Source organism: Synchiropus splendidus, chromosome 1, assembly GCF_027744825.2.
Source record: "Synchiropus splendidus isolate RoL2022-P1 chromosome 1, RoL_Sspl_1.0, whole genome shotgun sequence".
NCBI classification, from domain to species: Eukaryota; Metazoa; Chordata; class Actinopteri; order Syngnathiformes; family Callionymidae; genus Synchiropus; species Synchiropus splendidus.
The window spans coordinates 16914679-16937133 of record NC_071334.1 but is presented as its reverse complement, the minus strand read 5'-3'; the positions used below and the strand labels follow the sequence as shown (position 1 = coordinate 16937133).

Genomic DNA, 22455 nt, shown 5'->3' with positions numbered 1-22455 from the left:
CCAGTTTTGTCACGGCAACCATCAACAAAAACTTTGTTAATTTTTCATCTTGCAGAGGAAGACTGCGCCAACTCCACCTTGTGGCATTAGCTGCTTGGGATGGTCTGTTTTTGTTTGTCATTAATGTAAAAATGAAGTCATTTTTTTTTTGTTAGTGTGCGCATTTATTGAAGACCATGGAGTCTTCAAACGGCAAACGGAAAAAGCTACACTGAATAAAGCCGCGTGAATGATGTGAGGATGACAGCATAGTTTCCTCTTATGGCCACAACACACAGCACAACAAAGCATGGCTTTAGCACTGATGGCTTTTGAAGGAACGACTATATAGCAGGTTTGGCTTCAAACTAGCTCTCACGCTGCCAAAAGTTTCTGCCATTACTGTCCTTTTACGGTGCTGGCTTTGTTATTTAAACTGTGTGCTGGACTGAAGGACGGGTAATTCTTCTGCGTCCTGATAAATGAGCCAATAGAATAATGAGTCTGCTCAACTTTAATTCATGACTTATTCACACTGTTTGTGTGGTGAGTCAACGTAGAATTGAAGTCAGTATGTTACTACTATAAAATCCTAGTGAATCTCTTTATGAATTCAAGTGAAGTTTTTCTCAACATAGATAATTTTTTTTCCTCAAATGTCTTTAAAACTGTTCACACTGCTATTTTGCTATGAGTGGCTTCAGGGGCGCATTTTGCTCCATTCTTACAGAAATAACTGAACGGAACTTTTCTCTCCATCTACGTCACCGGAAGTGACAGACAAACATCTCAAGGTTTGATTTGTATCTTTCTTTGTGTTCACTGTAAGTGTGTGTATGTAGCTCAGACGCCGACGTTTCATTAAAGACATGGAATTCTATTTGTTTAAGAATAAATTAAAATATATATCATCATCAGTGGTCGCGCCGAGCAGATCGGCTGTCGACTTACACTGTCTCGATCTTGGCAAGGGACGTTAGAAGTAACACATGACTGGGCCTGGTGCTGTTTGATCTTACATGTTGACTTCAGATGGTAGAACTGTGATGGTGGACTGTTAATGGTTGTTTTGACATTAACTTTCTATCTTGAAATAGAGTTGATTGAAAATTCCAGCTGATGCCTTTCAAATTTAAATTTATCTTATATAGTATTTCATTTTGACTTTCACCTAGCTTTTCATTTGTTCCACAAAAACCAATTTTCCTCTGCAAATTTTACTTCTTTGAAAATATTATTTCATATTTACTTTTTATACAAATCCTCACTTTTGTATACTCGAGATCCTTTTGCACACTTTACAATAATCCTATTTTTTTTCTGCGACTTTTCACTGTGTTGTTTCACTCTCTGTCAGTGTTCATACGCTGAGCTCAAATTAATGGCTACCTCTTCACCTCTGTGCATGTGGTAGCTTGCAGGCCTCCACAAGGCAGGATGAGATCTGCCAGTTAGTCCCTGTCCCTTGTGATCCCTCTGTCAAGGCTGATGTCTTAGCAAAGTGACACTCCTGATCAACACGTTTCCCTTGGGACCTGGCAACAGATAAGTAGTTGAAGGCAAGTATCTGTTGGGGTCCAATGAATCCTGTGTGTTGGAATAAGACACTGTAATAATGTTGTGTATAATATAAAAAAGAAAAGATTTCAGCAAAGAACAACATTTTAACAGCAACAAAGAGGGTTGTGTGAATGTGAAGCCTTTTAATGCAACCATGTGACTTGTCTCCAACTGTACTCCATCAATTACTGAAGCCCACTCATGAGTAATTAGTCCGGGACTCAGCAGTAGACAGAAAGAAAGACTCATTCAATCCCTCCGCCATCAGCAGCTTTTTCATGCTGAGACCAAGCATCGCTCTTATGTGCACATGTGGGCAGTGCATTCATTTCGTGAGGCAGACTTTAAATCAAATGTGGTCATTGTGGATGGTTGTGGAGCCTCGTGATGGGTCCCTGCTGAGACTCAAATGTAGGGAAGGGAAAAGCACCACCTGGCCGCAGGCATGGTGTCGACCAGAGCGTGAATCTGGCATTGTAACTATAGACCCATGCACAAGTTCTTTAAGCTATTCCTTACACGTGAGGGTTTTGACTTCACTTTTGCAGAAGACGGAGGTTGGTGAAGTCATTGTTGGATTACCTCAAACACCAAGACACACACTAAAACCATAATAGTGAGTGAAGAGGTGGCAGTGTTTATTATTATTTGCTGTAATGCAAGAATCCGCCTCAAGAAAAAATGCGTTTGTGAGGAAATATTGGTGAAATAAATGTAGAAATCGCTGTTGACGCATGAATGTGTTCCACTGAAATGAGACTTCATGGTGACTGAGAATTAATGTCAGATGCAAAATACGTGATACCACTTGAGTTGAGAGCATAGCAGTGTAAAACAGTGGGTAAGTCAAACAGTGAAACTGTCCCAAAGGTTTCCGTAGGGTTCTAGGTAGTTCCGACCGTCAGAGAGTGGCTGTGATAATTTATATGATAAAACAAACAAACAAACAAAAAAAAACACACAGAGAAGGGGAAGAAGTATTTAATTTATTGGAGGGTCTGTAGTTACGTATTTAAATGTGAAGGGAGAGAGGGGACAAAAAAAGGAAAGAAAATGCAGGGCAAATAACAAAACTGGAAGGTTGCTTTGTTTCAGTAAATTCAGATATTCCTATCAGGCATTTTAATTTGCTTTTGAATAGCTTACAGCCAAAGATGTGAGACAACATTTATTTATCATTCACATAACAGACTCATATTTAAATGTATGTTCTAAATTAGTAGCTGGTGCTGTTTGACACAACAAAGTGGACCAAATATGTTCTTGATTTTTGATCTGGATACAGCATGGACTTGTACCAGACATGTTTCAGAAGTGTGTGAGACGGAGAGGCTGGTGGTAGCAACACAACCTTATTAACCCCCAAGATCAGAATCAAAATTAAATTGACTGTGGCTTCCATGTATGGTGCAACAGCATCATCTCAGTGTGCACTAAGATAAAAACACTATAGAGAGAACATTTGCACATTTAAACAGAACATTTGCTGAGCAAACAAGGTGGGTGTTTGCTGTGTTTGGTGCATGACTCAAACCTCCTGTAGTTTCTTGTCACATTGTTTTATTGCTGCTCTAAATGAGGGCTGTACACCAAGCAGAGAATACTTTGTGAGTAAACAAAACACTTCTTCTGTCGTCAGAGATAGGATTTAACAGGCTTCTAATTTAGTGCGACATTTTCATCAGACATTTGGCAACAACTGATCTGTGAAGTTTTTGGCTTTCAATTTAAATACTGATATGTTTTACGTTTTCTTGTTGTCAGTACGGGTGAGCTGCAAATAAATCTATCGACAGTATGAGTTAAATCTGGTCACGGACTGCAAGATGCAGACTTTGACCACTGAAATGTCATGAATATCACACTTTATAGAAAGGTTCTCTTCTTTCTTTTTTTCTTGCATTAGAAAGTCAACGATACTGGCTCTTCAAGGAGCCACAGACTTCAAACAGCAGCATATTCCAATTAAGTGACATCATCACATATGACTCACCGGTGACCTGACTCACCTTCTTTAAACATCCAGTTACATGACTGTGACAGTCCAAGCTTGCTCCATTTTATCCACTTTCTTCATCACCTCTGCAGAAATTTTGCATGGGGAACATCATCAGTAGAAACACACCGTGTGTTTCTCTTCATGTGTTGCAGTTTGATGACATTCTAAACGTCTGACATGAATTAAAGCATTTGGTGAAAAGAGACTGCACCAGGTGTTTTAAGCTTGCCTTGTTGTCAGCCTCAGGTGAAACTGAAACAGTGGCGGGACTGCTGGTCACTGGATCTGGACTTTCTAGACAGACTCAAGACAGACTCAGACAGACTTAAGCCCTGCTGTAAGTAGATACAACCAGAAAACAAATCTAAAATGCTATTTAATTTCAACATGGGGACAACAGCCTCACAAGTTCGACTCCAAATCCAAATGTTATTCCTGTGTGGGTGTCCTCTGCTTCAGAGTGCTCACCAGTGTCTGGCCCAATAAGCTGTTCAGCAGTCTTAGCTACCCCAATAAGGGAATAAACAACAAAAAACAAATGCTCAATAACCCCTGCACGTGTTTGGGCTGTGGGAGGAAATCAGAGTGCCCGGGGAAACGCGCAGTTGCAGTTGGACAATATACGAAATGCAAAACAACAAAACTAATACATTGTATATTCATCTGCAGATCAATAATAATAATAATAATAACGCAATCTTGCCATATGAAATGAGACATTTTTTCATGCATGGTTTTTGTGTGACATGAAAAAGGGATCAGGCTTTAACTGCTCTATTACTTCCCATTAGTAAACGTTTGCTGCGTCAACCTGAGAGCTGCAGGACACAGCAACATTGGAGTCTCCCTGCAGTGTGAGCTCAGGACAAGAGTCCGAAAGAGGAGAGGGAGAGGAGATTCATTGCAGGACATTTAACCTAGCCGGAGAGTTGAACCGCAGAATAGTAATCTTCCGTTCTCAGGCGTAATCCCTTAGTGGTAAGTTCACCTCTTTGCTTAAATGTTCCGGCTTTGCTTGGTGCAGTGAGCTACTGTGCAGCATGAGAAGTGCAGGGATGATCATCGATGTAACCTTGAGGAGAGATGACGCACCAGACTAGTTTGTGGATTGTACAGTACAAGTAAAGCAGCTATGTTAGTCGCAGCACGTCTATGAGGCCTGAGTTCGTGTGCATGCATGCTGCCATGCTGTCGGACAGTAGAAAACACAAAATCATCCTCTCCCCTCTTTTGATGATGCAGTGACACAGGGGGAAAAAAATTTCATGTTCAAGTTGAAAAAAAAAACAACACAAAATTCCTATAGGTGAAGTTACACTGTTTTAATGGCGCGCTTCACCACCTCACTGTCCCATCGAGTGATGTGAGTGATGTAAAGTTGGCATATTTCTGGCATGTTTATCAGTTCACTTAAATCTTGACACACGAATTATGATATTTATATGATGAATAATTCAGACTTCGCTTGCTTTCCAGGCGCCTGTCCTGCATGTCCAAATCTTCAGAGTTTCATCAGTAATATATGTGTTGAAAACATGATTTAGCTTCTTTGTGTAACTTGCAATTTAAGTTGGAACAAAGCAAATCTTGGCAGCACAAAAGGTTCTCAAGTTTCTCTCTACCTGGATAACCTTAACCTCCCTCATCTCTTCAGTTCACCAGGATGAAAGAGCCTCTGGTCTTTGTCAAAACGTTCTTTGTGATCATCATCCTGTTGTCTTCGCTCACGGTGTCCTCGCTACCCACTGACACCAACCAAGGCAGAAAGAAAGTGGTGCATGTTCTTGGTGAGTAAACTTTCAATTGTTCTTGTATCTTTCCTTCCTTCCTTCTTCGGGTCACGGAGGCAGCATTCGGGGCAAAGAAGCCCAAACGTCCCGATCCGCACAAACCTCCTCCAGCTCTTCCCGGGGGATCCCGAGGCGTTCCCAGGCCAGACCGGAGACGTAGTCTCTCCAGCGAGTCCTGGGTCTCCCCCGGGGTCTCCTCCCGGTAGGACATGCCCGGAACACCTCCCCAGGGAGGCGTCCAGGGGGCATCCGGATCAGATGCCCGAGCCACCTCAGCTGGTTCCTCTCGATGTGGAGGAGCAGCGGCTCCACCCCGAGCTCCTCCCGGATGACCGAACTCCTCACCCTATCTCTAAGGGTGCGCCCAGCCACCCTGCGGAGGAAACTCATCTCAGCCGCTTGTATCCGCGATCTCATCCTTGCAGTCCTTACCCAAAGCTCGTGACCATAGTTGAGGGTGGGAACGTAGATCGATCGGTAAATTGAGAGCTTTGTCTTGTGACTCAGCTCTCTCTTCACCACAACGGTCCGATACAGTGTCCGCATCACTGGTGCTGCTGCACCAACCCGTCTATCAATCTCACGCTCCCCTTTTCCCTCACTCGAGAACAAGACCCCGAGATACTTAAACTCCACCACTTGGGGCAAGAACTCTCCACCGACCCGGAGAGAGCAAACCACCTTATTCCGGTCAAGAACCATGGCCTCAGACTTGGAGGTGCTGACCCTCATCCCGGCCGCTTCACACTCGGCTGCAAACCGCCCCAGTGCATGCTGAAGGTCCCGGTCCGATGAGGCCAGCAGAACAACATCGTCCGCAAATAGCAGAGATGCAATGCTGTGGTTCCCGAACTGGATCCCCTCCGACCCCTGGCTGCGCATAGAAATTCTGTCCATAAAAGTGATGAACAGAACCGGTGACAAATGGCACCTGGTGGAGGCCAACATGCACCGGGAGTCTGATTTACTGCCAGCGATGCGAACCTGCTCCTACTCCGGTCATACAAGGAGCGGACAGCCCCTAGCAGAGGGTCCCGCACCCCATATTCCTGGAGTGTTCTTGTATCTCTTTTATTTATTTTGTTAGGTTCCAGCTGATCATGTTGCATTTACTGCCCTCCCACAAGTTTCCATGTCAACATATCTTAAGACCGTGAATGCAGCAAATGGACTTGGGTTTGGACAGCCCACAGTAGCACCAGTTCTCTTGAGCAGGTCACTATTATATTTTTAGTTTTCTGCTATTCATTTAAATGTATGGTGTGATTATAAACTCAAATGTAATTGAAACTTTTATGTTACTCTGACTGCCATTTTTCATTAAATAATCCATAAACAGATTGTAGAAATATATATCACTTGTTTATATTGGAATATGTATTGCTGAAAATGTAAACCAATTTTAATGAAATTCATACTGAAGCTAGAAAGACAACAACAACAACAAGAAAGGCAGTGCATACCTCCGCAAAGCCACTCATTTTCAGTGTGATTTTGATATAGTTGCTCTATACTGTATTTCAGTCATGTTGAACATTTGGTGCGCAATTCTCACAAACAAATGTTTTCAGTGATCTGACAGTGTCTGTGCTTGTTTTATATCATGTGATTCTAAACAAAATGAATCAGGAAATCTTAAGAACATTCATAAATCCAAACAAATTGATCAGTCCCCAAAATTGAGTCGATCCTTATCCCAATTTTCACGTCCTGAAAATTCACCTTTAAGTTTAACATTTGGATTTTGTTGCACACATACAAAATTGAAAGCATAACCACTGTCAAGGTGGAGGTTGTAACGTATGATGATCATATTTACATTTTTCTGTCAGAGATATTTACAACTCAAATCTCCAAAGTTCTTGGGGGTATAAAGAAGGAAATTGATTTATAAACCAGGAGATTACTGTAGAATTCTAACACGAAAAGCAATCTTTTTGTGGGTCTAAAAAAATAAAAGTTTTTTTGGGAGAAAATGTCAAAGAGGTGCAGTCAACGCTGCCGGTTCTAAATATGGCAGACAAAGCAATTTACCACTAATTGTTTTGTTTGATTTTATCACTCGGCACAGGAAATGTAAATTAAGAGGCACCCTGGAAACATGCCGGAGGGATTGTGAATCACATCTTGCTGACCACAGGCACTTTTCTGGACTTGTTTGCAATACTTTTGGAAAGAAGTGAGAGAGCTGATTACCCTGGTATTGGATATGAATATGGAAAAACTCTATTGTGCGCCTGTATCAGAGCATTCTCCTGGAAGGGCTCATTAGTAAAAATAAATAAGCAAATGCAAAATATATTGGCGGCAAGAAAACCGTCTTTAGAATTTATGACTTTCATCCTGCGACTTAATAAAGAGACAGGAAAGATGTTTTGGGAAAAATGGTACAATATCTATTCAGATGACTCATGTAACCATATATTTATTGGATTCTGCTACTGTACACAGGCTTTTATTTTTGTGCCAGACCTATAATGCTTCATGTTTTGTTTTACTGCATTTTTCATTTTCTTTCTGCCTTTGTTTTTATATGCAGTATGTGCACGTGAATTGAAAAAAAAAATGCATTGAATCGCAGCATGCCCGAGAGAGACAGAGCAAAACTTTAGGGTCTACAAGGGAGAACAGTCTGACATGCACGCTGCCACTTGAAGTATAACATTGACACTCTGAGCCGGTGCGGTTTGAGGGGCTTTCACTCACTACTGTGGCCAATTTCAACAACAACATTTTATATTTTTATATTGCTCCCAACGGTCTCCAAAAGAATGCACAAATGGCAAAGAGAAGATTCTTTATTCACGACACACACTTCCTTCCAGAATGGAAAACCTGTTGTTGGATACTGTCTTTATTTTGTTTGCCTTCCTCAGTAGCTGCTGTAAGCTCACAAGAATGGACTGTTTGCTTAAAAGGGTCATTTGATACTTTAATGGCAATAAAACGCGGAAAGAAATAAACAGCGTCAGGACTAATTGTCTGCTGGCAGGGATCATCCTGAGTACCTTAATCTGGCCACAACAAAACAGAAAACAGCTTACAATTTCATTTGTTTGATGTTGTTGATTTTGCTAGTGCGCGCCACTGATAAGAAAAACACAAAATGCTTCTTATAAGCCACTTTAATACAAATTGCTGTGTGCTCTTGTAGAAGTGTGAGTCACTCTGGGACAACCAAACTTCCTATCACCTTTTTTTCTCAGCCATCAAGAGGTGAGTGGGAGACTAAGGAACTGAGTATGTAAACGTCTTTCTTTGGCTTGTGTTCTGGCTACTGCTCTTGTGATATGCAGAAATACTGCGGTTGGTACAGGAATTAAATTAAATTAAACTAATGCATTTACCTGTCCAGGGCCACCAGCTAACAGCGTTCTATGACTAAACAGGAGATAATAAATGAACGAATGAATAAGTACAGTCATTCTCTTCACATTTCTCTAAGATTTCATGCACGAACACACCCCCCCACACACACTTGTACATGCATCCTTGTGGAGACAATGCAAGGATGTCATTCTTAACTTATAAGAAATAACAAATGACTAACCTTAACCAGGACTCTAAACCAAACCTAAACCAAATTATATTGTAAATCTTCATCCTCACATTGAGGCTTAACCTCGTGGGGTCCAGCCAAATGTCCACATAAAGTCATATGGTCCTCACAAGGACAGTGTTTTGTCAAGAATTGCTCCCCATTAAGTAGGATAAACAAGCCCCCCCACACACAAACTTGCATTCCTATCTTTGTAGGGACCACTCATTGCCATAATGCTTTCCCAGCCCCTCACCAGAACCTCACCTCACCTAAACCAAACTGAAAACTCATTATAATCACCAGTTAGTGACCAAGTTTTTATCCTCAAGTTGAGGCTAGGATTTGTGGGGACCAGTAAAAATGTCCTCACAAAGCAAAATGTCCTCACAATTAGGTGTGTTTCCAAGACTTAGCGCTTGATTTTTTTTTAAAACTCTACTTGGTTACATTAATGACGCCATAAAAACAAAACAAAACAACGGTTTGTGTGTGTTTTTCTTTGACATTGAATGAAAACTTATATAACCACTGAGTACAATGGAACAAGTCTAATTGAGATATTCAATGACCACACATGCCTTAGTGGTCTACTGCAAATAGAATTTCATTGTGCGGTTAGTTGATGAAAAGTCAGTCATTGCAGCACACACACACTGATGGATGGAAAAGTGTGGTTACATTCGATCTGTTTGCAACATAATGCAGCAGGAAAATGTGACGTAACAAAAACCATCAACGATAATTCCGTTGCAAATTTAAAAATTATGCAAAAGGCCCCATTTACAACAAGTGTCGATCCTTTATTGCAGGGGTGTCCAAACCAGTCCTCAAGGGCCGCAGTGGGTCCAGGTGTTTGTCCAAACCCGACTAGCACATGCTGGTTCACCAACCAGGTGTCTGAAGACTGTCATCAGTCAATAGTCAGTCTGTTGCTGCTTGGTCCAGCTGACACCTGATTGGTTAAACACTGCTTGACTGGTTGGAACAAAAACCCGGAACCACTGGGGCCTTGTCTGGAACAGGTTCGGACACCCCTGCTTTCATGTATGTTCTAGTCGTCACGACATGTGTGATGCGTTCTTCTTCAAAAGAATTTCATGAGCCTTGTTTTGAACAGAGGACGACACCGGCGCAGTGATAGTGCAGACAGCGCCGGGCAAAGTGGTGACGCACCGTGGCGGCTCCATCACTCTTCCCTGTCGCTTCCATCATGAGCCAGAGGACACAGACCCTGAGCGCATTAGGATAAAGTGGACCAAGGTGACTGACTCCCTTCAGTTTGAAGACGTCTTCGTGGCACTCGGAAGGTAGCTTTCAAGCAGTGTCTGCCATCAGAAGCATTATCGGTTCCCTGTCCATGGTCAGTTCAATAATGAGTCTGTTGTGTCGTATCTCCCAAGGCAGCAGCGTGTGTTCGGAGTCTACAAAGGACGTGTGTTTCCGGCGTATTCAGGAGCCAATGATGCTTCGGTGATAATTCAGAATGTCACTCTTGATGACTATGGACGCTATGAGTGTGAGGTCACCAATGACATGGAGGACGACACAGGCATTGTCAACCTTGACCTGGAGGGTATAGGATCCATGCTGACCTCTAGTTGTGAGACAGCAAGCAGACTTATGAATCATGTGTGTCAACCTGCAGGTGTGGTTTTCCCCTACTATCCCAGCGAGGGACGGTACAAGCTCAACTACCACCAGGCGGAAGACGCCTGCAAACAGCAGGATGCCATCTTGGCGTCTCACTCCCAGCTGCACAAGGTAAGCACCGTACCGCCATTCATGATCATTATGATAATTAGATGTTGGCGCGACTTTGTCTGAACATTAACCAGTCAATGCAGCGCTTAAAAGGAAGATGAGCTCCTCACACAGAGACACAGAACTCCTCTTTGTGCAGTTCAATTGTCAAGTGTGTTCTCTGCAGCTGAATAAATATTTTGAGCTTCTTCTTTGTGTCTCGGCAGCTGCCGTCAGGGGTTGCCACGGCAAGTCAGTCTCCTCCACCTTAAAGCCTCTTAATAATCCTCCCCAGTCACATCTCTCCTCTTCATGTCCTCCCATGTCACGTCCATGAGCCTCCTGGTTACTCCATGTCTAACCTTCACAGTCCAACTCCAGCTTCAACTTGTACATGAGCTGTCACTCTGATGTACTTGTTTCCAGTCACTCCCAATGAGAATGGTCTGCTCTGCCTCTTCTAACTCTGCTTCCTGTCTTTGTGTCAGAGATACTGTCTCCAAACCCTACATCATGGCAGGTCTCGCTGCTGTCCTTAGAGCTTCCCTTTCCCTCGAGCTCCCACCTTGTTCCACCCTGCCTCCACTCTCCTCTTCACCTCATTGAATCGCTGTCCATCACCTTATGACTGATCCCAAATACTTGAACTCATCTGTTTTCACTACCTGTACTTTTTGCAATGTACCCACATTCATTCTGTTATAATTTTACTGAGTTTCATTCCTCGTCTCCCCATCTCATAGCTCCACCTTTTTCAGGTGCACCTCCAACTCATCTTTGGTCCCAGCAAGCGTCATAGAGTGTACAGACAGTACCTCACAGTAGCGAACGGACTGAGCTCACACATCCAGCACTTCTGTGATGCTCCCACCTTCTTCATACAGTACCACACTTTCTCTCTGTGGTGGTCTTTCTCCAGATCCACAAACACACTGTACATCTCCTCCTGACCTTCTCTGAACTTCTCTGCTGGAACTACAGATCTTCAGATCTGTGGTTTCGACATGTCCTCTTTGCCTGGACTCAACAACTCTGTCCCCACACCTACACAGTCCTGTTACTACATGAGTTTGTGGACAGTTGATGGTCTTGCTCACGCAACTATGGTCATTATGGCTAATGACCAAACAAGCAGAATGATTGACAGGACTGGGGATAGGGTCACAAGAGAAAGTATGTAAAAGCTTCCAAGGATAAACAAGCCTCAGAATTGCAAGACCAAAATATTGCCATCAGACTGGAAGGTTTTATGAGGCAGAAAAAGGTTTTTGCTGAAAATAATATTTAGCATCTGTTGCAGGAGATAAACAACATGCTCATAATGTCCCACTGTCTGTGTGACCCACCCACCCATATTCTCTCCTCCAGGCCTGGTTAGAAGGACTGGACTGGTGCAATGCTGGCTGGCTGGAGGATGGTTCCGTCCAGTACCCCATCTCTCACCCCAGAGAGCAATGTGGCCGCAGGGACACCCCCGCTGGTGTCCGTAACTATGGCTACCGTCACAAAGAAGATGAGCACTATGATGCTTTCTGCTTCACTTCCAAGCTAAGTGGTGCGAAACTAGAGTGGCGTGTGAGAAGAGACTGCAGGTGTGTGTGTGTGTGTATATTCACTCAGCTTATATAACCACATGACTGCAGGGATCGTGATCACCACATGGCATCAGTTGGATTTTTGTTCTGCGGCGAGAGATGGATGCTGATTGCAAGACTGCTAGGTCTCTTGCCTTTGATCTGTTGATCTGTGTCTGTGATCACTGAGGTCTGCGCGCATGGGATTGAGATCCAGGAGTCTCGGGTTGCACCAGGTCACACTCTTAATTCTTTTATCTGTTTACATCATCACCCCCTGGAGTTTGTGTCTCCATCACTCCTTGAGAAACTGGAGATCAAACCAAGAGTTGGTGCTCAGTATAGGCTGAAAATCAAACAATGTCCGAATCGCAGAGTGTTATCGTATTTCCCATGACAACAACAAGACCAGATGGCAGCAGTTAAGAAGGAGACATGAGGTAAAACTAATAAGCAGCAGCCAGTTTTAAACTGAAATGATCTGAACTACTGTTGCAGCTTCTGAAGGAGAGAACGTAGGTGAGGCTTTAGGGTGGACAGTTCTAGAGAACAGGCCTTAAGTTGGTCAGAAGAAACAACACAATAGTACCGTAGCTTGAATGAGGATCTCATGGCCAACTGTGCGACAGAGTAGGTCCACGTTCATGATGATGGGAAATTTAGAGGAGCTCTAATTTCACAGTTTCATTCACAGGATCTAACTGAAGTTCTCATGAACATGGTCAACTTGGTAATTCTCATCACACACACACAGCAGATGGATCAGTGCCTTACCCTATGTGGTTGTCTGCTTCATTGATCTGACATGATAAAGCGAGAGCTGAGTCAAAAGGGAAAGGTCTTGTTTTACCAGTCGACCTACCGGTCGACTTCCATGTTGTCAGAAGTTAAAAGTGGAGTGGATGGCAGATTTTCTATTATTGAAAATAGTCGGTGTGAACACAATTGTTTTGCCGGGTGTACTTGCTAGGTGTAAAATTACTTGTAGAACACAATGATGAAGGCTTAAAATCTCTTCCTGTTCCTGAGATATTTCCATTTATGTCATGCATTATGTCAGTGGAACATTCCTTTTCTTATATAGGGCATATGCACAAATATGATTCTGTTTCTTAGTTATCTTGAGGACACCTCAAGATGACCTCACAAAAGTTGAAAGTAGGAGTAATTAACCAAATAACCTGTAACTTTTTGAAAGTTGGATTATGAGTGTCCACTAAAAGCGACTGAGCCTGCTGAACTAAAACTGAACTGAACTGAAAATATTTTTGTTTGCATGGTTTATTATGATTCTTCATTACAGACTCAGAGACTCGCCCGACCTTCAAATGGCTGAATGCAACACAGAATAGGGAGCAGATCTCACAAAATACCAGACTAGATGATAGTGATCTTGCAATTTGCCGAATGAATGCACGTATTTGTGGGAAAAAAGTGGAAATGACGCACATACAGTAGGATGCAGACGGTGCAACAAATCAAAGCAGAGGCATATGATTGTGCGACCTCTACATCTAAACTTCATCCAAACATGAGTGATTTCACAGATTCCCAGTTTTGCTTTTAAAGCTGTGGAAGCCAAGAAAGCTGCCTCTCTGGCTGCAGTAGCACCGGCCACAAAGAAACTGAGAGCAGAGCAAAACCAAAGCCTAAAATCCTGACAATGTGTTTTGAAAAAAGCTGGACAAGTGGAATTAGCCGGAGGGTTTTACAGGTATCAGCAAGGAGTCATGCGATGGAGGGATTGATTATTGGGCCCCAAGTGCACAATGAGAGAGAGATAAAACACCCTGCAGGGAAATCTGAGTCATTGTCTCATCACAGATGAAATCACTACTTTTTGTGGAGATGAAGTTGCGCTTTTTCTTTTAAAGGCATTTATTATTAGAGACAGGTTTGCAGTAGAATTCCTTTATTCTGAACTTCTTTGACTTCAAGTCTTCTCTGAGTGCGAGAAGAACAGACGCACCGACATATCTTTAATCATGTTTGAGATAAAGTTGTCTTGAAAAACGGAGTGCCTGCTACATGTGTCTGAGACTTAGTGTCCCATTATTGGATTCAATTTTCTGAGTTGACAGAGACTAAGGAACAAAGCAAACACAAATGTGATCTTCAGGGATCAGTTATGCCATGGGCTGTTTAATAATTTCTTTCTCCTTCGAGCAATTTGCATTTCCTTTTTATATAAGATCAGCACAATATAGGTAGGTTTATATTCTCATCAACACCCTCATCTTCTCCACATCCGACTCCCCAGCTATAAACACATCAGAGCCCTCCTCCCCTCTGAGAATGTATTCAGTTGGATAGAGGAGTGGCGTCACCGCTGCATAGCAGGAGTGCTGAGACACTTATACCAGACTTATGATAGTGAGCGAGGAGGCAGCAGCGCATTTGTCCCCTGCATTACAGGAGTCTGTCACCAAAAGCTCACCAGCATCTTACAATCACTAAAAATCTAAAACCTTCAACTATTAACTTTGGACTGCAGACCTAGTGTATTTGTTTACAACAAGAGAATGTGTAAATTATCTCACCCTTTCTCCTTCAACATAAACCTTTTCTTAAATTCTATGGCTACGTTTTCCTTTGGTTGATCAGAGATCACAGCATTATTCTTATTGATATAATTTTTAAGCATTTAAAATTTAGAATGTTACTTAAAATAAAATAAACCTGTTTATGCTGCACTTTGGAGGAAAATATATAAATTCCCCTGTTCTTTTAAATGTATTGTACTGCTGCACCCGAAGTTGATATGGATCTATGTTACAGTTCTGTTTCCTGCGTCGACAAAGTAAATATCTTTTAGACCACTAAGGATGGATCAGTTTGGTCTCAAGCAATATTCCCTCTCATTTTTCATGTGTCTGAGCAAACACACAAACTCTCTGAGTGGTCACCTGGACCACTGTGAGCGACCTGTTTTATTTGCAATTTGCACACATTGAGGAATGGAACTTTAAAAATAAAAAGGTCTAAATACACGCTTTTCAACAGTTGTCTGTGAATTGCACAGATTCTTTGCATATTTGATAATGTAAATTATTGTGACGTGGGTGATATAGTAGCCTTGCGAAGAATGCGCACAAGGTGCAAAATTAACCTACCACATGCTCAACCATGGTCCTCAAACTGAGGGTGATGCAAAGTCATGGTGCCACATGAAAAAGTTAAACACAGCAAATACGTAAAATGGTAGAATGGAGGAAAACATTCACACATAACATTAAAGATAACAGGGCGAACTCTAAACTCTAATAACGGTACAACACAACAACTACAGTTCCCCTTGCCTAAAAGCATTCTGGGAAATCCCCATTCCCTCTACCACCACATGCTACAATATTCACAATATAGAAATCAAGAATTTTCAATAATTACAATAACATTATACCATTAAGGGTGCTGGATGTCAAAGTACTTTAAGCAACTTTTACAGACATTTATCCGCAAATGGATTTATAAGACTCATGAATCTGTCTGTTGAGAGAATTTTGTCCACTTGAGGCCACCGTATTCTGTGGCTGCTTGTCATGGAACCGCGAGCCTTTGTGGATCAGGCTAAAATGGAACAGGCTTTTTTCACTGTCTACACTGTTCATTTCCTCACCTGACTATTGTGTAGTCTCTGTGCATTGCAGTCTGAAACCTGCACTGGAACAATTCTTTCTCCTTTGTGAAACTCTGTCTTCCCAATCGGCTCAGTGCATATGCACATTTTGACCAACCACAAGCAGCATCACCCAGCTCTGATAGTTCACTTCATTCCACTGTGTGTATGCAGCGGTGTCACTCTGTGGACGGTGATCTGAGGCAGGTGGAAAGGTGGAAAATCCCGTGGGGAAGGATACACACAGTCGAACAGCGCAGTGAGCGCTTCATTTTACTATTTTAATGTCACGAGGCTTTATGTCTTGACGGCAGAGAAGCGTCCTAGTCTGGAAATTGCAGTAATTTACCTTCAATTCAGGATACATTTTTTGTTGCGCTGCGTAGATGTTTTTGGAGTGCGCCACTGCTGAACGCGCGCAGCTTCGAGGGAACACTAGTCTCAAGTAATGTTAGTTTCGCAGTAAGTGAATCAAACCTGTTCTTAAAATTACCTTTAGTCAGTGACATTCTGTAGAATGAGAGTTTGCTGTCAGACTGGAGTAGAATCAGCCCTTCTGCTCACTGATGCGGTTGAACTAGGAAACTGATTTTTGAAACAGACTCCTGCTCTTCATTAAGTGGAGGATTTGCACTATTATAAAGGACCTGCTGGAAGAACGTCCCAGCTATATAACCTGCGAGTAAAACCAGTAGATTCTGTGACTGATCCTCATCCACAAAATGATCATTCCATCAACAAATTCAAGTTCAACCCAGATCATTGGCTGTCCAACAGCCCAGCCCAACAGTTAGCTAGTCCTTTCTGATCCAGTCTTCCTGGAGCTCTGTTAGTGTCAGTCTGTGAGTGCTTCTCAGAGATTAGATTACAGTTCAGCAAAATTTGGCTTGCTAAGTGTGAGTGGCGACCAGAGGGGGAGCATGAAGTGGGTAGATTGCCATGAAACAAGCGCCAAGCGCGAGTGTTCCTGAGCATTCCAGAAGTCGCCAAAGGCCAAGTTTGAAATTATGAGCTAATCCGATAGTGAGGCAAAATACCTGATCAATGAAGAACCTCTCCCTATTTTGTGTCTTCAGTTTTTTTATTCAATATTTACCATTATTGGTCTGGAATAAAATATCACATTAAATTATTTCTAGCTAAACTTCACATCATCTTTTTGGCAAGAGCTTGTCTGGGAAATGACAACTCACTTTAATCCCTGAAACGTTGAAACCATTTTCATCTCTGTTTTTGGCGTCAAGCCAAAATATATTGGATGTTCTGAATTCCATATTACTTATGCATTATTAACTATGAACTCCATTTGATTTGGGTCATTAAAAGTTGTGATTTCATTTCATCACATATTGCCCCTATTGGAATCCACTGGTGTGAAGTGATGCCCTTGATCTTTAACCCTGCTCTCCTCCCACCAGGTAGAGTCTACTACCTGAAGAGATTCAAGAAGGTAAACTATGCTGAGGCAACCAAGGTCTGCACTCGGGATGGCTCCGTGGTGGCTAAAGTGGGTCAACTATATGCGGCCTGGAAGTTCCAGTTGCTGGATCGATGTGAAGCTGGCTGGCTGGAGGACGGCAGCATTCGTTATCCCATTGTAAATCCGCGGTCCCGCTGTGGAGGATCACATCCAGGCGTCCGGCACCTGGGCTTCCCTGATAAGAAGTTCCGTCTCTACGGCGTGTACTGCTTCCGCCAGACCAACAACGAAGCAGCAGGTGCTGTTGACATGACAAATAGTCCAACGGATGGCGCTAAAGGAAGGTGGAACCGAAGCAGCAGTTCACTGAATGCGACGCTGGTTATTTAAAGAGTACCCAGAAACCATCCATCGCTTTTAAATTATAAACCCCCGCGACAAGATGAAAAAGGGAGTCAGGTCGGGCAGAATTAAGGCTGACATCTTTATTAGAGCGAGTTTGTCTTCAGCCAGCGAGTCATCTTAAAGAAAGAGCAAGGACTCATCTGTCACTTGGAGACTGGGAGATTAAAACATCAGTTTGATCATCACTCAATTCACACAGTCTGTCATCAATATTTGGTGGGGAATCCAATTCCCCCGTCAGCCTGAGCCTCCGCTCTGGCACCAGACACTTTCAGAGCAGGAAGAATCTGCTTGACTCTGGAGTAAACCCAACAATTCCTGTAAATCCAGATCAGTACTGGGACTAATTGCTTGTGTGAGGTTGCTGTGCCTGTTCAGCAGCCCTCTAGCTGAGTGCTACGCTCTCATTTATGGAGACTCTGCAACACCTTGGAAGACATTTTCAGATGAATTTGAGAAAGTTGAGGTTTGAAAAATGACTGAGGAACCACTCATTTGTAGTCGGTCCCATTCCATCAGATGACACAGGTATGTGAATGTCAAGTCAGTGTCAACAATGTCATGTCAACATTGCGGTTTGATTCTTCTAGTTTACCTGTTGCTCATTGTGCGGTGCATGTTCTTCCTCACAGCGTTTGCTCAAAAGAGAAACTATTAAACATTGAACTCCGACTGTGTGTGGGAGCTTTCTATCTTAAACAAACAGGGATGTCGCTATAGCAACCTGAGTCTGAAAGCATCAAGCTTTCACTTCACAGATAGATCAGTTGCGTATGGAGCAAAACTAGTGCAGCACATACAAATGACAGAATCAAGGGTTTCATAAAAGATGGCAAAAAAACATCATATTTTTAGATTTTGTGGGCCATGTCAGCCATTCGACAGGAAACATTTTCCCAAAACAAAAATGACCACTTTATCCATATGATCATGCTTCTAACCTTTGAGTTGTACTTTATGAAAAAAGAAGACATGAATGATAGATCTGAAAGTGAGGGGAGGCGATATAAAAGATGACCAGTGCAAAGTTCTGTCCTGAAGTACCATGACGTTTCACGTAACATGGGAACCTAAAAGCACTTTTAAGATCACAGTTGGGGTCAGTTTGGGGAAAAAAACACAGTGTTTGAGGGCTGTGGAGCCCCATACATGAGAAAAAATATTAGCATATCAAGTGAATTATGTGTTTTTCTGTCTTTTCAAAGGGAGGCAGAAGCTCCAGAATGACCTCAATGATCAAAGATGAGAACTCTCAACAGCCCCATTAGACTGCACGTCTGTGTGAATTTAAAGTCACTGCTACTAAATTAATCAGCAAAGTCCTGCTCAGCGCAGCGTGGTATTAATAACTTATTAAGGATTATGTGTTCAACATTTCACCACTGAAGTCATTTAGATGTTTTAACTGGGATTGCGACGTCATATTAACTTGACTTTGCGTGACTTTTAGCGGCGAGCTCCTGGTCTAAATGGAGCAAGGTCGTCACTAAATAACAGCATTAATAACAGCAGGCGGCGAGCCAGCCGTGAAAGGCATCAATATTTAAGTAAGCACACAAGAATCACCCGGAACTGAGTGAACCCCGTCGTGCAGCAGACAATATTCAAAGGGAAATGATTCTTCACTGTTCCGGGAAAAAGAGGAACATTAAAAGATGTGAAAGGGACAAAAGAGAGAGAAGCTGTGGGGATCTGGTCGCCCCCCTTTCAACTACTTGGCTCACAAGATAACAGCAATATCTTCAATTCATCACTTTCTTATTGCATTTTCTCGGGAGCATGAAATGAAATAAGGTGACCCCATAACAACAGAGTGCCGCTACACAATAAACAAGCAGGAAGGAGAAGACGCTGCCGCTCATTTATCAACGTGGGACAGAGGTCGTCGCCTCGGAGCAGGCCGGAGATAAAAGCCGAAAGAGAGGGCCCGACTCAAGAGATGAGAAACGAAGATAGAAGCAGATGGGATAAAGAAGAATATGATATTTTCACATTTTCCATCGAGCACCAAGTGATTTGCTGACAGGGACTAGTCGACCATCCAACTTTTGGGATGCAGAATAAAGTTGGCAACACCAGCACGCCCTCCAAGACACCGGGTAAAATACAATAATTGACCACAAGGAGGAGCAGGTCAGCTGCAGACTGACCTCTACACCTGAGTCTCCTTGAGGTCATGGCCTGATGGATGAGGGCAGCTGATTATCTTCCCCGCAGCACAGACAGGCAGCGAGAGCCTCTTATAGCTGGCGACAATTGCAGCTTCATACCACTGAGCAATGGAGGAGATTATGATCTCCCCGACAGTAGTAGCAGGTCTATACAATCTGCCACACTGCTCTCTCTGTGAACCACGTACGAGCTCTGTAGTGCATCAACTTTATTTATAAAGCTCTGACAGACCAATGCGTTGGCAAGTGCTGTACACGTGTGGAAAAGAACAAAAATTCAGAGCAACAAAATACAAATGGAGCCGTTATGGGAAGGAATGGAATACAAACAGCACGGTAAATAGAAAACTATGAAATCAGACACTAAAACGGAGGTGATAAATGATCCGCTGTGTGTTTGGCTAAGCCAAAGAGCGAGAGTGCGCTTTAAGATGAGTTTTTATAAAATGAGCACTCATGACCTTAAAGGAAGAAGAGTTGAATTGCTTTTCTAGCAACCTGGGTGGCATGTTGTCCTTCCTGAGGTGTCACAGATCCGTGACCATCAGATGGATTTCTGGGTCCAATGTTGAATCATCCTCCCTCGTGGCATGAGTGAAATGTTTGCCCTCTGGCAGCAAAATATGTTGACCTGTGCGATGAGGTCTCACAACAGTTGACACACGGGAGGTTCAGCCTTTAATAGTATCAGGATTCACATGCAAAAATCATTAATAAAACAAACGTATGCCACCATGTTTCCTGAGCAGCTTCAGTTTGTTCTCCGCATTAGAAGCCATTTGTTTTTGATGATGGGCGATTGACCAAACTGTGAGATCCCCACGGAGCTCCGACAGGCAGGCCAGTTCAGTTAATTGAAATTGTTAACCATCTAATGGCGCATGCTGAGATTGATGCATAGGAGAGTGTGGAGAGAGGTAACTGGCTATCGCACTCGTCCTAGTCGTCCACTCGCTGGGCTTTTTCCTCATTCAAGATTGGATCGATGGAGCAAAGTGGGAGGTTAATGAAATGGTCTGATTCATTTGTGTGAAAATGTGTGTGTGGAGGCAACTGCTTGAGTTTTGGGGAAGGCTGGGTAGCAGCGTGGATGCGGAGGGGAACATCAACAGAGAGAATAAGATGAGAGAAGGAGATGAGAGAGAGGTCTTGGTTTGAGAGAAGATGAGAGGAGTAGGAAGGAACCGGCTGGAATTCAGACTGTTTTTGGAAGCCTCTGCGGTATCTGGGCGAGCACCCGCAGTCAGAAAGCAGCCGCCATGGGGGCCTTTGTAATTCAACAAGGGGGAGACGGAATTAAGGAACTCTGCACCGGCACAGTCCGCACACTGCATAACCTTATCTCGGCACAGTCACAAAACCGCAGACTCAAGCCACCTGCCAGCCACTTCATGCCCCCGCTGCTCTTGGAGAAACTTAATGATGGACGTGAAGCTTTGGAGAAACTGAAAAAAAAATGGAAGCACAGGAATTTCATCAAATATGTGGCAAATTTAAAACAGCTCAGCAGAAATAAACAGAAAGGGATACATCAAACACACTGGATCAACAACTTCCCCAGTGCACAAAATCCATGTAGCGGCAATATATTTCAAATTTATATTCAAATACCAAAGAAATTCTCAGTAGAGACAGGATTAGAGGCTCTTTATTGCGATGTAGCTCTCATTTCAAATAAATGTGGTTCATTCAATGAAAAAAAAACAAAACAAATGGCTTTCCCAGGACTTTCTTCTGTCATAGATTAACTTTGTGAGGTTTAACCAGCAAAAGATTGAGGTTAAGGTGTCAGGACCGAGTCACACATGAGAATCTCAGCCTCATAATCTGGGTCTGCTGGCTGACTATGCTAAGATCATCATAGGAAATAGGTTTCATGATGGATTTTTGAATCTCAATCTCCTCCTTTTATATTAGTTGTCTAAGGTGAAGCCTACTCAGCAGGTAGCAACTGGAAACAGTGGTCCATGCTTTTGTCCCGTCTCAGCTGCACTGCTGCGACTGTCTGCTTGCTGCAGTTAGCAAGTTGTCTCTGTCTCACCAGACTTGGAGAAGAGAAAGCAACACCATCCCATTTTAACTTAACTGCACTGGCTGGCTAAGAGTTAGAGCAAACTGATTTTAAAATCTGTTTATTAATAAAGAAACATGACATGGTCTCGTCCCTCCCTATCTGAGCATTTAGCTTGCCACTCTCTTGCCTGGGCCCTCAGGTCAGCTGACCAGCTGCTCCTTGAGATAGGCTAGTTTATATGAGACGGGACCCTTTCATTTACAGATGGTAGCAGTTATGAGATAACACCATAACACCAAGGTGTTTCTGTATTGTAACGTCACAGTATTGACATTATGATACTCTCATATTCACTGTCAGAGAAGACAAGTGATGAGTTAATTTTGTGTATTTTTTCGGTCACTAGTGTCACCTGCCAACATATGTCCAGGGTGTTTGACACACTCTCCTCTTGCAGATACAGCGACAGGGGTTCAGCCCTGAGTTTGCATAGAGTGTGTTGTGTGAATTGACAACTTGCAATGCCGTGAGTTCACTTGCTTACGTGAAAGCAGCACAGTAAATTCAGACTCAATGGGCACAAAGCCGATGACACATGAAGGCAGCGTTGGCATGTGTGAATGGCTCCCACCTACGAATGAGTCCG

General features: G+C 42.9%; 1 protein-coding gene across 2 annotated transcripts; it reads left to right on the top strand.

Moving 5' to 3' along the window:
• Window positions 1-4333: 4333 nt before the first annotated feature.
• hapln4 (hyaluronan and proteoglycan link protein 4) lies at window positions 4334-18191 on the top strand. 2 transcript variants are annotated; one of them, XM_053854498.1, is made up of 7 exons: window positions 4334-4516; window positions 5193-5325; window positions 9987-10176; window positions 10270-10442; window positions 10515-10630; window positions 11978-12161; window positions 17218-18191. In XM_053854498.1, the coding sequence occupies exons 2-7, from the start codon at window positions 5202-5204 to the stop codon at window positions 17607-17609; spliced, it is 1179 nt and encodes a 392-aa protein (XP_053710473.1). In that variant the 5' UTR covers window positions 4334-4516; window positions 5193-5201; the 3' UTR covers window positions 17610-18191. The 2 variants fall into 2 exon arrangements, with proteins under 2 accessions (XP_053710473.1, XP_053710471.1); XM_053854496.1 differs by having other exon boundaries at window positions 11978-12164.
• The last annotated feature ends 4264 nt before the right edge of the window (window positions 18192-22455 follow it).

Bases quoted from the DNA above. Each gene is read 5' to 3' on its own strand.
- hapln4 (XM_053854496.1), top strand. From the start codon at position 5,202: ATGAAAGAGCCTCTGGTCTTTGTCAAAACGTTCTTTGTGATCATCATC. The intron at 5,326-9,986 runs GTGAGTAAACTT...TGTTTTGAACAG, and splicing joins GAAAGTGGTGCATGTTCTTG to AGGACGACACCGGCGCAGTG. The intron at 10,443-10,514 runs GTATAGGATCCA...GTCAACCTGCAG, and splicing joins TGTCAACCTTGACCTGGAGG to GTGTGGTTTTCCCCTACTAT.